General features: G+C 33.5%; 1 protein-coding gene across 3 annotated transcripts in view; it reads right to left on the minus strand.

Moving 5' to 3' along the window:
• ORC5 (origin recognition complex subunit 5) overlaps positions 1-12504 on the minus strand; it is a 139758-nt gene that overhangs the window by 34373 nt on the left and 92881 nt on the right. For all 3 annotated transcript variants that reach the window (XM_077159234.1, XM_077159207.1, XM_077159174.1), the window contains 4 exons: positions 10764-10816; positions 9283-9395; positions 6458-6505; positions 403-513 (listed from right to left, as the gene is read on the minus strand). In XM_077159234.1, coding sequence (XP_077015349.1) covers positions 403-513; positions 6458-6505; positions 9283-9395; positions 10764-10816 — 325 coding nt within the window. The remainder of the gene's footprint in view (positions 1-402; positions 514-6457; positions 6506-9282; positions 9396-10763; positions 10817-12504) is intronic.

Raw genomic sequence — 12504 nt, forward strand, 5'->3', positions numbered from 1 at the left:
TATGATGAATAAGGACATTTCAGATTACTTTCTTACAAATAATTGTTTTAAATTTTATGTTCATTAAATCATACTTCTATACAATTCATCAATTTAATTATCAAGTTTCTTGCTTATTTAATCAGGAAGATAATTACGATCACTTCGTCAAAAAATTCCTTTATTGAAAAAGAACCAGAAATACAAGTTGTTTTTGCTATTAAGTTGTAGCTGTAAAAATTTACAAATTGAGAAGTATCTCCAAAACTTCTATATTTGAAAAGTTCAATAACTTATCAAAAAAATTTTTCATCATGCAGTTAAAATAATAACTGACAAAAAAATCAGAATGCCTGGAACTCTACCAATTATATTACATGAAGAATTCCACAAATATAATAAATAACCTATGATTTAGCTTACCTGGGAAAAGATATTTGCAGTTGGAGCAACTCTGCTGTCCACAATACTATATAATATTGCTAATAATCTGTCTAATGGAAATGGTTTGGGTCCCAGTAGATGATTGCTTGTCTATAAGAAAAAAGAACATGGATTTTCTTCTTATAGCTTGCATGCACTTCCTGTACTATAAATCCCCAATGACAAAAATTTATCCTTTCTATGGTTTCTCTAAAGATGGTAATACATCTAACCTGGAGTCTTTAAGTTAAAACTTTACCTGATATGATCATGGTTTATCTTTAAATATTTTGTCAACATTTTCTGACTCAGTTCTGACTGAGTCATCTACCTCAGTCCTGAACATCAGCTCTGTTTCACTGCTGCAACCAGATGTTTAAATGAATTCGTCAAGTCATTGGTCAAGATAAAGCATAACAAAATCTAGGCTCAGGTCTCCTGCCTCCTGAACTGGGACTTAATAATTATATCTTGACATTCCTCTTTGTAATGGAAAATATATCTGTCCAACATTAATAGCTCTAAAAGATTAATACAGTAAATATTACTATCACAATTATCTATCTGCTTTTTATATCTAGAAGGTAGCTTAGAAACTATCTTTCCAGATCTTAAGTTTTGCATGCTTTTTTCAAACACTTAGGAAAGCATAAAGGTTAAAATAATAAATGCCAATATACCAATCACTCAGTTATACCTAATGCTAATATTTTGGGCTTTGGTGTTTTTATCATGTTCATGACTGTCTTTGTACTACTACTATTACTACAACATATGCATCTATAAACAATATACAGCATTATTAGCAGCAATGATATTATATTGGACCTCTCTACCAAATTGCTTTTTACCTTCAAAATTATGTTGTTAAGATTTTCCCATATTGATACATGTAGTCTAGTCTGCCACATAGAATTCCATTGTATGAATATACTCTCTACCTTCAAAAATTCATCACATTACAAGTAATACTGAGACAGACTATCATGTACATTTCATCTTGGATATGTGTGAGTTTCTCTAAGTGGGACTGTCAGGTTAAAGTATATGGCAGAGGCAGTGCTATGTGTTTTCACCATACTGTTTCATCTTCTTAGGCACATAGGAAGACTGTATTTCCATCTCTCTTACTGTTAGATGGAGGCCATATGACTGAGTTCTAGCCAATGGCATGTGGGTGGAAGTGATGAAAGTGACTTCCTAGCCTGGCCTTTCAAATTAATGGATCTTTCACTTATCTTGACCTTCCGTGATACCCACTATGTCTCACCTGACATCACTATGTATATGAAAGAGAACCACCCAACTAATAATAAACAGTGTTTTGAGCAATATATAAATCTTTGTTGTGTCAAGCCACTGAGGGTTTGGGGGTTCATTTTTTTACTTCAGCATAGCCCAACCTAACTTGGCCAATACAAAGTATGATTCACATATTTATCTTCATTAGATATTATCTGAAGACTATTTTTCCACATTATTACGAGCACCTGGAATTATCAGACTGTTTTCAGTTTTGCCAAGCTGAAGGTATGAAATAATATCTCACTGTTGCTTCAATTCGCATTTCTCTCATTAGTGAATGAGGCTGACAATCATGTCATGCTTATTAGCCATTCAAGTTCCTTTTTGGTAGCATTTATCCATTTTTCTATTTTTTTTGGTCTTTTTCTTATCAGTTTGAGTAGTCTTTAAAACGTCTGGATTAATCATTTGTCAGTTGTATGTGTTCAAAGTTAGTGGTTAACTTTTTAGGCTTTGAAGTCAGGCAGTCCTGGGATGGAATGCTGGTTCTACCACATATTTACTATGGAACCTTGAACACATTACTTAATTTCTCTTCAATATTCAGTTTTCTCATCTAGAAAGTGGATAATGACAGTAACCACATTCATTACATTACTGTGAGAATTAGATGAAAACATATGAAGTATTTAGCGATGTTGGCTCATAGGTGTTCAGGAGCTTTCACTATTAGTTTTTTCTCTTTTTAGACAAAGGCCTTGAAAATAAAAAATGTCTTATTTTTCTTTGTATTCCTAGTATTTAAGATTATTAGTTAAACAAATGAATGAAGAATGGATGAATGAATGAACATTAGAGGGAAGAAAGACTAGTATAAAGGTAAATACTGAGACATCTAAAGAAATTTGAGATTTGTAAAAAACACTTAAATTCCTGAAATGGGAATAGCAAGAACAGTATAGGAAGCAATCTGGCTGACAGTTATTTTGTAAAAGCTGCTGAAACTTTTCTGATTTTCACTCTTGTTATTTTATTTTGTGACTAGAAAACACATTTCCAATTTAAAAAGAATATGTTCTAGTAGTAAGCAGGGTATATAATATTTATTTTTCTCAGTGAACTAATTTTCTGGGCTGTAAGTGCAAACTGGTCCCGCACACAGAGAGGAAGACAAAGTCAGAGCAATACCTCACTATTTTCACTATAGCTTATTAGAGAGAATAAAGGCTTATAAGAATGGAAGAAATATTCAAAGAAGGAACCTAACATAAATTCTGAGAAGGTAAATCAAACTAAAATTGGCATCAAGATAAATTAAGAAAAAAAAAGAGGCAGAAATACAAATTTAGCTATGGACAGTTATATCAGAAATACTAAACCAGAAACGGTTAAAAGAAGTTGCCTGCGGGGAATGAGACTACGGGTGAGGAGAGGAAAAATACTTGTTTATTCAGTATAAACTAACTGGTAAGTACCTAATCTGTTATGATACACGTTACTCTGATTAAAGTTAAATTTTAAAGATCAGTGTCAAGTAAAAAAACAAAGAGAAAGAGAATTATACAATTGAATATCTATGATAGCCATGAAACAACTGCTAGGATAATTATTTGCATAGTTTGTTTTTTAACGTTTGAAGTCCTAATTACATTCAGAGCTCCATAAGGGCAGGGACAATGACTATTTTGTTCTTTGCTTTATTCCTAGTAGTATCTAGCTGCGTGCTTAGCATAAAGTAAGTGTTTAAGAGCAGAGTGAGAACAAAATATAAAGAAATCAGTAAGTGTAAACAGGAAGATTTCTGATTGAGCTCAGATTTTAAAATAGCATGAACCAAAGGCAATACAGGCTACTTTTAAAAAGTCAAATTTGTAAGAATAACATCAGAACTAGAGTTCATTCAAAACTAGAGAAATCTTTATGATGTCTTCATTCATACAGCTCCCTTGTCAGGATTATCCCTTTCCTAGACTTGTACAAATCTACTCACTTCATAAGGCTGAGCTCTTTTATCTTCTTCACTCATCTTCACAGGCCTTACATCACTGCTTGCATGTTTACCCTCCTCAAAATTCTTAAATGACTCTCTGTCATTTGATATTTTAGGAATAAGACCTCAAATTGTAACTTTACATTCATTCTTTACTTTTCTTCATTCACTCATTCAATTTATTCATTTTCTCAATAAACACTTCTCAAACACTATCAAATGCAGACAACATAAAGATGAATAGATGAATTCCCTACCCATGGTAGGTTGAAAAATGTCCCCCAACAAACACGTTCTTAACCTTAATCGGTACCCCAGTGGGTGTGAACCCATTTTAAATAGAACCTTTAGAAGATGTTATTTTCACATAAAGTGTAGTAAACTGAATGAGGTTGGGCCTTAAGCTGGATTACAGGAGGCATATAAAGAAAGCCTATAAGTCACAGAAGCCAGCAAAGGAGAGGACATCACCATATGATAGGAAGCAGCATAAGCCAAGGAACCCCAAGGATTGCCAGGAGCCAGCACCAGAATGCTAGTTTTGGGGGAGAAAGCAAGCCTTGTGTATATCTTGATTCGTGGACTTCTTCCAGCCTCAAAATCATGAGCTAATAAATTCACTTCATGTAAACCAACCAACTATATGGTATTTGTCATAGCAAGCTGGCAAACTAAAATACTTCCCTTAAGGAACTGGTGAGTGAGGAAATTCTTCCACAATTCGAACTCAATTCACTTTTATCTGAAACTCATATTCACTCCAGTCAAATATATTCTATTATTTCTTTTATATACACTATACTTTCTCATCTTAGCACCTTGGCTTAAATAATTTCCTCAATGGGAATGATCTCTTCTCCTATCTCTGCCTATCCAAATCCTCACCATTCTTAAGGGCCTGTTCAAATGCCAGCCTTACCACAAATCCTTTCCTGACCATAACAGTGAGAAGTACTCTCACCTAGCAATCCTTCCTAACCAGCAGTTTGCTGGGCTACCCACACAGGAAACAGAGTATGAACTCAATGATCTGCTCATAGTGAAAAAGCACATCAGAAAAAAATGTTCCATCCCCAGCAAATGGATTTGGTAAGGAAACTTCCTGTCATACCTTTGGCTCTATGTGTAGGAAGGGAAAAAGTCTTCCCTGAGAATTTTTAACTAGAAGCTAGTGGTAATGCTGACATGGGAGCAAAATTCTCAGTCTGAAAATTCCCAGACTAAGAATGAATTTCAAATGACCCAGCTTGCAGGTGCTTGCGCAGAACTAAATATAAAATTCTTACGAAGGAACACAACCCAGGTTCAAAAATTCCAAAGGATTTTCAACCAACAGTTAAAATTCATAAAACATTCAAGAAAGAAGGCATCATTTGTAAGAGTCAATAAAAATAACAAATGTGGAATCAGACCAATAAGGACTTTTTTACCCTGGAATACAATATACAGAATATAAAATGTGATATTTTATGTTAAAGAAAAATATGACTAAGGAAGAAGAGACTATATAACTGGTCAGATGGACTTGAAATGAACCAGTAGAATTTTCAGAAATTACTGTTATTTCAAAGCTGACTTAAACAGAATATTCAAAGCTGAACAGAAAATCAGAAGACAAAACTGAAGAAATTACCCAAAATATAGCACCCAGAGACAAGGATATGAAATATTTTTTCTTCCTTTTTTTTTTTTTTTACATGAGCAGCCACTGGGAAATGAACCTGGGTCTCCAGCACGGCAGGTGAGAATTCTGCCACTGAGCCACTATGGCATCACTCAGAATATGAAATTTTAAAGAGACAAAGGGGATAGAGTGAGAAGATCAAATGTGTTTCAGGAAAACGTTAGAGAAAATGGGGAAGAAGAAATATTTGAAGAGATGTGATGATGATTCATTGTAACTGAATAAAGATACGATTCTTCAAATTCAGGAAACAAAACTAATCCCAAGTAAATAAAATTAAAAAAAAAACCCTCAACTTCAGACACATCACAGTGAAACTACAGAAACATCAAAGCAAAGAAGAGAACTTAAAAGCAGCTAGAGAAAACAGATACCCACAAAGGAAGAATAAACAAGAAGAGTTTCAGCAGCGACAAGGCAAGAGATAAAACAGTAAAACAATGTCTTCAAAGTTCTGAGAAAACACTATCAATTTAGAAGTGTACACAAGCAAAACTGTTTTTAACAATGAGAGCCACACATGACAGTTTCTCTACTTAAAAGTATATAGTTCAAACCTCTCCAACTTCTGCCAGGAAAATCTAAAATTTAGATTGTAGTCTGAACAATCTAAATTTTAGTTCCTTTCACAAATCTCAACCAATTGTCTTTTTAACCTCACTCCACAGACCCATATCTTCAAAGATATTCAGTGTCTCTAATTCCTAAGCTTTTACAAGAGTGAGGTCAAATCAGCTAGCTTTGAGGCTGAAGTCTCAGCCTTCTCTGGTATGCTCAAGCATTTGTATATCTGCCTATTATTCAATTCCAAATTTTATGAGTCTCTCATCTGTTTACTCTTTATTTATTTCTTCTATGTCATTCATTCATTTAATTAAAAATTTCAGAGTGATTTTTTTCATCTAAGAATTCATTTAAAAAGTCTTTGTAATTCGGTTTTATCTCCAGAGCCAGCTCACTTCTATGTGCCTTCCATAACTGTACTCTACATTACAAAACACTATTACAGCATTATAATAGTATATATAAATACAAATAAGATCTTACAAATGACTAATGTGATTGTGTATTTAATCATTTTCTATAGTATCCTAAGTTTATAAGTTTTCCAATTAGAGAAATTAAAATGTAAATACCTTTTCATGTTTCTTTAGAAAATTGGTTTTCTTGATTTTTCCATGATGCTGCAAGTAAAGAAAAAAATGTAAGATAAAAACCAGTGTTTTGGGGTGGTGTGACAGTGGCTCAGTGGCAGAATTCTCACCTGCCATGCCAGAGACCCGGGTTTGATTCCCAGTGCCTGCCCATGCAAAACAAATAAACAAAACCAAAGAACAACAACAACAGAAAACAGTGTTTTTTTTTAAAAAAAAAAAAAAAAAAAAACATGGCACACATAATACTAATTTTTACATCTTAGACTTTTTAATTTTATTCTTATCACCTTCTATATATTTAACCTGGATTGAGAATGGACAAAAAATTACATTTGCACATAAAGAAAGAAGTTTTCAAATAAAATAGTGATACCTCATAAAAGAATTTACTATACTGATTTATTACAGCATATTGATTGCTATGAAAAGACAACTTCCAAAGATAAAATGGGTTTTTATTCATCCCTTAAAGTAAGGTGGTAATACACAATTAAGACTGATTGCGAGGTATTCAGTTAGGAACTTGGAATTCGATAAAGAAAAAAATAAATATGATTCCTGTCTTCACGGAGCTAGAGACGAGTGGGAAGGATGGACAAAAGAATAAATACAAATTTATACCAAAGTATTACAAGCCCAAAGAAGGAAACAAACATGGTAAAAAAGTATGAAACAGGAAACACAAAGGGCCTACTTAAACAGCATATACAGGTAAGACCTCTCTAGAAAAGAGGCTTTCCAGAATGACGGAACATGTACAAAGACTTTAAGCAAGAAAGAGAAATGGAACAATTGAGGAAGTCGAAAAAGCACTGAGACGAGAACACGGAGGGTGAGGAAGAAAGGAGCCCACTCTGTAGCCAGAGAGGAAGCCAGGAGTCAGAGGGGCCAGAACTACAGAGGTGATACTAAAAAGGATTAACTTTCAGTTATCTCAGAGCCATGGGAAGATGCAGAAGGGCTTTAAACTGGGATTGACTTGACATAATGTGGTAAAATAATCCCTACTGCTTTGTGGAAAATGAAAAGAGACAAACCAGATCACAGGCTACTGTAAAATACTAGGCAAGAGAATAATGCAGTCTGGATGACACTGAGGGCAATAAAGATAGATTCTAGATGTATTATGCTATTAACAGGTAAGATCAGTTAAAACGCTTTTGTCTCCTTTTAGGACAGCAACCATTATTAAATCCAAACTAATATGAACAGAAGGTATTAATTATTAAAAATAATAAAATATTAAATGTATTAATTGCTCTATCATGTTTAAAACAAACTCTAAGGGAAAATATTTGATTTAGTTTTGTTTGGTTACATAACACAAAAAGACATCATTACTTATTACTTAAAAAGGGGTCTCTTAGTCTCAAACACAAATGAGAAAATAAATTCTGTGGCATAAAGAAGAGAAAAGAAACACCTACTATATCCTAGGAAAGTGTAGTTAGTCCCAAAAGCAAAAACAAAAACCAGCCAACCTAATAAACAAAAAGGCTAAAGTAAACATGTTTAATGCTATTAAATCTTGAATTTCTATAAATTGGAGAAATGAATGTAACATATAAAAAGAAACCCAAAGTTATTTGACCTTGATTATATATACTCAAATTGTCACGCTGCCTTAGACCCCAACAATTCTTCACTAAATTTGCTAACAAACTAGAAAACCAAAGAGAAGAGAAAGATGGCAAAAGTTTTCAAAAGAAAAATAATTCATGGAAATATAATTTAAGTGTGAAAGTAATTCAAAGAAGATAAAATAACTTGAGGATTAATCATAATATAATCATCTAACTACAGACCAAATTTCTCTGAAAAACATCTAAAGAGCCCAATTCTTTAGAGATTCTAAAATGTAAATGAAAAGAGTAAAGAACTGTCATAATATTATTCATCACTGGGGAGAAATAAAAGCAAAGTAACATCATATTGGATAAAAAGGATGCTGTGATCACTTTACCCATCCCCAAAAATATTCAACTTGCCATAATTAAATCATATTAAAACCTGCTAGCTATTACAAAATAAAAGAGAAATATAATTCTTAGATGACAATTACTTAATTTAAAATTTAGCTTCATCTAAGGATTTCTGATAATAAGAAAATAGTTATTTTCTTTCCCAGTGGAAAGATTTTCTAGATTTCACAGAAAATCTTGAATTTCTAACTGAATCTTCTTCTAATAAAATAAATAAATGTAATATTAAATCAATTTGCATTAATTTCTTTTAAACAGAAAACAGGGATCTCTCTGACTAATATACATGCAGCAGAACTCCTGCATGTCCTGGATAATGGTCATGAAGTACATGGCCCTATATTAGGAGCTTTAGATAGCCAATGAGTTACTACCCTTGAAAAATTCCCATCCCCCACAGTTTAAACAAGACTTTATTTAGGTGTCTTTTGATCTCCTTCCTGTCTCCCCTAAAGGGATAATGGATTTGAAATTGTTTTGTAAATGACCCACCACCATCTGCACACAAGTAAGGAACTGTTACTGCCAGTATCTGCAAATTCTCCCTTATGTTTGTGAACAAAATTGGATACTTCAGATCTCCAAATTATTGACACATTTTTAAAGTCTAGAATTATTACCTAAGGTACCTCATCTGTGAAGGTAAGTACTTCCCTGAAGTTTCAGGTTGTGACATTAATTTAAAACCTTAACAGAATGAGTCCTAATCCTTAGTTAGCAATCTCTAATCTCTGCCCCTTAAAAATCTACAGGTGTTAAGAAATTTCAAATATTTCTGGAATGTTCAAAATAAAGTGAAAAAAAAAAGCATCTTACTATTACCTTAAGGAAAAACCTCTTATCAGTTCTTGCTGGATTGTATGAAGCCAGGTATGCAGCAATTAGAATAAATTTAGAGTAATATGGAAGTTCCACATGAGTATATGCTGAAAGACCTACAAAACAAAATATTTTTATGCAGGTATTTCCTTAAATTTCTCTTCTCATATCTCTTCTCACTTACCTCTCAACTTTCTCATGGTGATCTGACTTACTCCCTGCGGCTGGAGTGTCATGATGATGATGATGATGAAGAGGAAGAATATTATCATCAAGGATCCTTGCTCATTCTATTACTTTGTTTGGCTCCTCCCACTATCAAAACTAAAATTCCTACCCATCTTCCCTTCAACACCACTATTGCCCTGAAGTCTTCTGTGATGATCCCTCTAATACTAAATTAGAAATATTTGTCTCTACTTGAGTTTCTACTTTATGAATTTCACTTATGATCCACAGAACTTTTTCCTTAAATTAATAATTAATTATACATAAATTACATCTCCTAATTAGCAATACCATTCACTTAAGGAGTCACATCTGTTTTCTGTATTCCTACAATGCCTTGCACATAGGAAATAATGAATGGATAGATAAAACGGTGTAGTCAATCAAGCAGCATTGATTCTTAAGCAAAGGGAAGAAGGCATCTGATATTTACTGAATATATACTCTATATCATACACTGTACAAGGTCCTTTACTTAAGCATAGTTTTGAATCTTTACAGTAACCTGAAGTCTGATAGACTTCCCATTTACAAATCAAAAAACTGAACTGGGTACAAGGTCACACAGCTAGGAAGTAGCACAGACCAGGGCTGCATAATTTTCTAACTCTAGCAACTGTATCTTCCCATTAAAACACGAAACAAGAAAGCACTTGTACAACATCTAGAGCATTTAGAAACTAAAATAGAATCTCAACACCACCATTTCATATCACTTCCCTCAATCATAAGCCACTGACCTGTTTTTAAAATAAGAACTTTTAAAAAATTCTCTTTCTCTAAAAAAGGAAAAGTAGTTATATTTGGGACAAATGCAAAGTAATTTATTTAAAGAAAACAAAAGCACAAAGCTTTCAAAACATAATCAGCTGAAATGCATCTCCCAAAGTGGGTTAAAATAAAATTGGATTTCATTCTATAAAACTCATGAAACACATTCTGAGATAAAATTGTGTCATACAATCAATTTTATCAAAAGCATTTAAAGAAACATAAATTGCTTGATTTTCACAACATAATCCAACATTCAGAAAATAACAAACTAGTATTCAAACTTTATATCCCTCCATTAAACTGGAGTTTCTCTTACAGGAAAATCATTACTCGAAATACCATTATAGCTTGAAAAGTAAATCTTCTTTTATAATATTATTTACTGACATGATGTTATCTTTAGTACTATGTTTAGAGTCTTCAATATTAGTAATCAATTAAAGAATTGTTTCTGGTAACTTGTCTCAATACTTTCTTTATACCTTTCAGTTGTCCTGGATCAGTGTCATCTTTCTGTATCTTTTCCCACTGTGAACTGAAAGAAAATGAAGAGCAAAAATGGATTGAAAATAAATGAAATAACTTACTATACTAAGAACAGAGTCCTAGAAAAACTAAAATGTTTTTAATTTATTGAAGAAATAGATTCAATTTCCTTACAAACAAGAAAAATAATACATGCATGTAATACACATGTTTATATCCCAACAAAATTATTTAGTGTATGTAAGATAATATAAACTTAATATATTAATACCCAGATATTAATTTTTTTAATAATTTCTTCTGATATATAAATGGTTAGGATGAAAAATTTATAAGGAAATACCTAGGAGATGATGTTTTAAACCTGGTGACCTAGAAAATAACCTCCTCATCTAAAACTAGGCAGTCAGATGTAATAATTTGTAAGACGCCCCCTCCAGTTCTGAAATTCTCTTATCTAGCTCTTACAATGACAATTTTAAAATAAATGCCAGATTAGAATAATTCAATACCCCAAACCAAACTCAACACATTTTTTGAAACCTGCAAGTATAGCTGATAGTTCTGGGAATATAGCACCATGGGAAACTCTCAATGGCTACTAGCAACCTAAGTGGAAAGCAGACGTGGGAAAACAAGTTGACTTTCAAAATGGGTAATTTCCTCCACTTTACAGTAGAACAGTGCTTCACAGATTATAAGGCATTTTCACATTCATTACTTCTTTCAAATGCAAGTAAGAATAAATTTTTATCAATTACAATGCTATAACCTTGACTTATAAACAGTCTAAACGGATAAGTTTTTTTTAATAGAACTGCCTGTTTAATGTTATTATTAAAACAGCTAGGGGAGAACTGACCCTCTTTAATGGGGAGAGGAAAACTAACACTTAATTAATGTTTATTACGAACTCAATTCTTAACATACCATAACTAATCCTCATAAAATAATGAGATAGTATCTTTTCTTATGTTTTTATAAATAACTGAGATCCAGAGGGATTAACTAATTTGACCAAGGTTGCAAAGCTTGTTACGGGGTGGAATGAGTTTCAACTATAATGCCTGACTAAAAAGTCCATGCACAGTTTTCGGGGGGACTGCAGGAAGATGGTGGAGTAGGGACCTCCAGGATTCAGTCATTCCACCAGAATAACTAACTATTAAACAGGCAGGAACTATCTGAAAGAACTATTTTGAATCCGGAACCAGTAGAACAGTGTACTCCCAGGGAAGAACGGCTGGTAAAGAGCTGTAAATTGCGCTCTCTGTACACAGATTTACCATCTCCCATTCTCCACTCTCACAACATGCCACACTGGGGACAGCCCCTGGCTAGTCCACTGGGGACAGAAAGGGGCATAAAAATCTTCTTCTCCAACACCAGGGCCAGGCACAGCTGATTGCTAAACATGGCTTCTGATTAGTCATTTTGGATTGCTGAAGGCCTGACTCTGAGGGCAGCCATTGTTTGAAACCACACCAAACACAGGTGGGAGCTAATAAAGGCTTAAAGACTCTACACATTCTCAGCATTGCTGGGGACAGTTATTTGAAAGGTGGCATAAGCTGGACAGGTCAAGAAAGCTCCACTTTAGGAGCTGTGAAAGAAGCTCTTGGTATCTTTCCTGATCACCTTCCTAGATCCCTAGCCCTGTTACCCTGGGAAGGATTACTTGGGAATCTCCTGTACAGCAAGATTCTAAAATCTGTCCTCCAGATGAAAGAAGTTTGA

Source organism: Tamandua tetradactyla, chromosome 1 (assembly GCF_023851605.1).
Source record: "Tamandua tetradactyla isolate mTamTet1 chromosome 1, mTamTet1.pri, whole genome shotgun sequence".
NCBI lineage: Eukaryota > Metazoa > Chordata > Mammalia > Pilosa > Myrmecophagidae > Tamandua > Tamandua tetradactyla.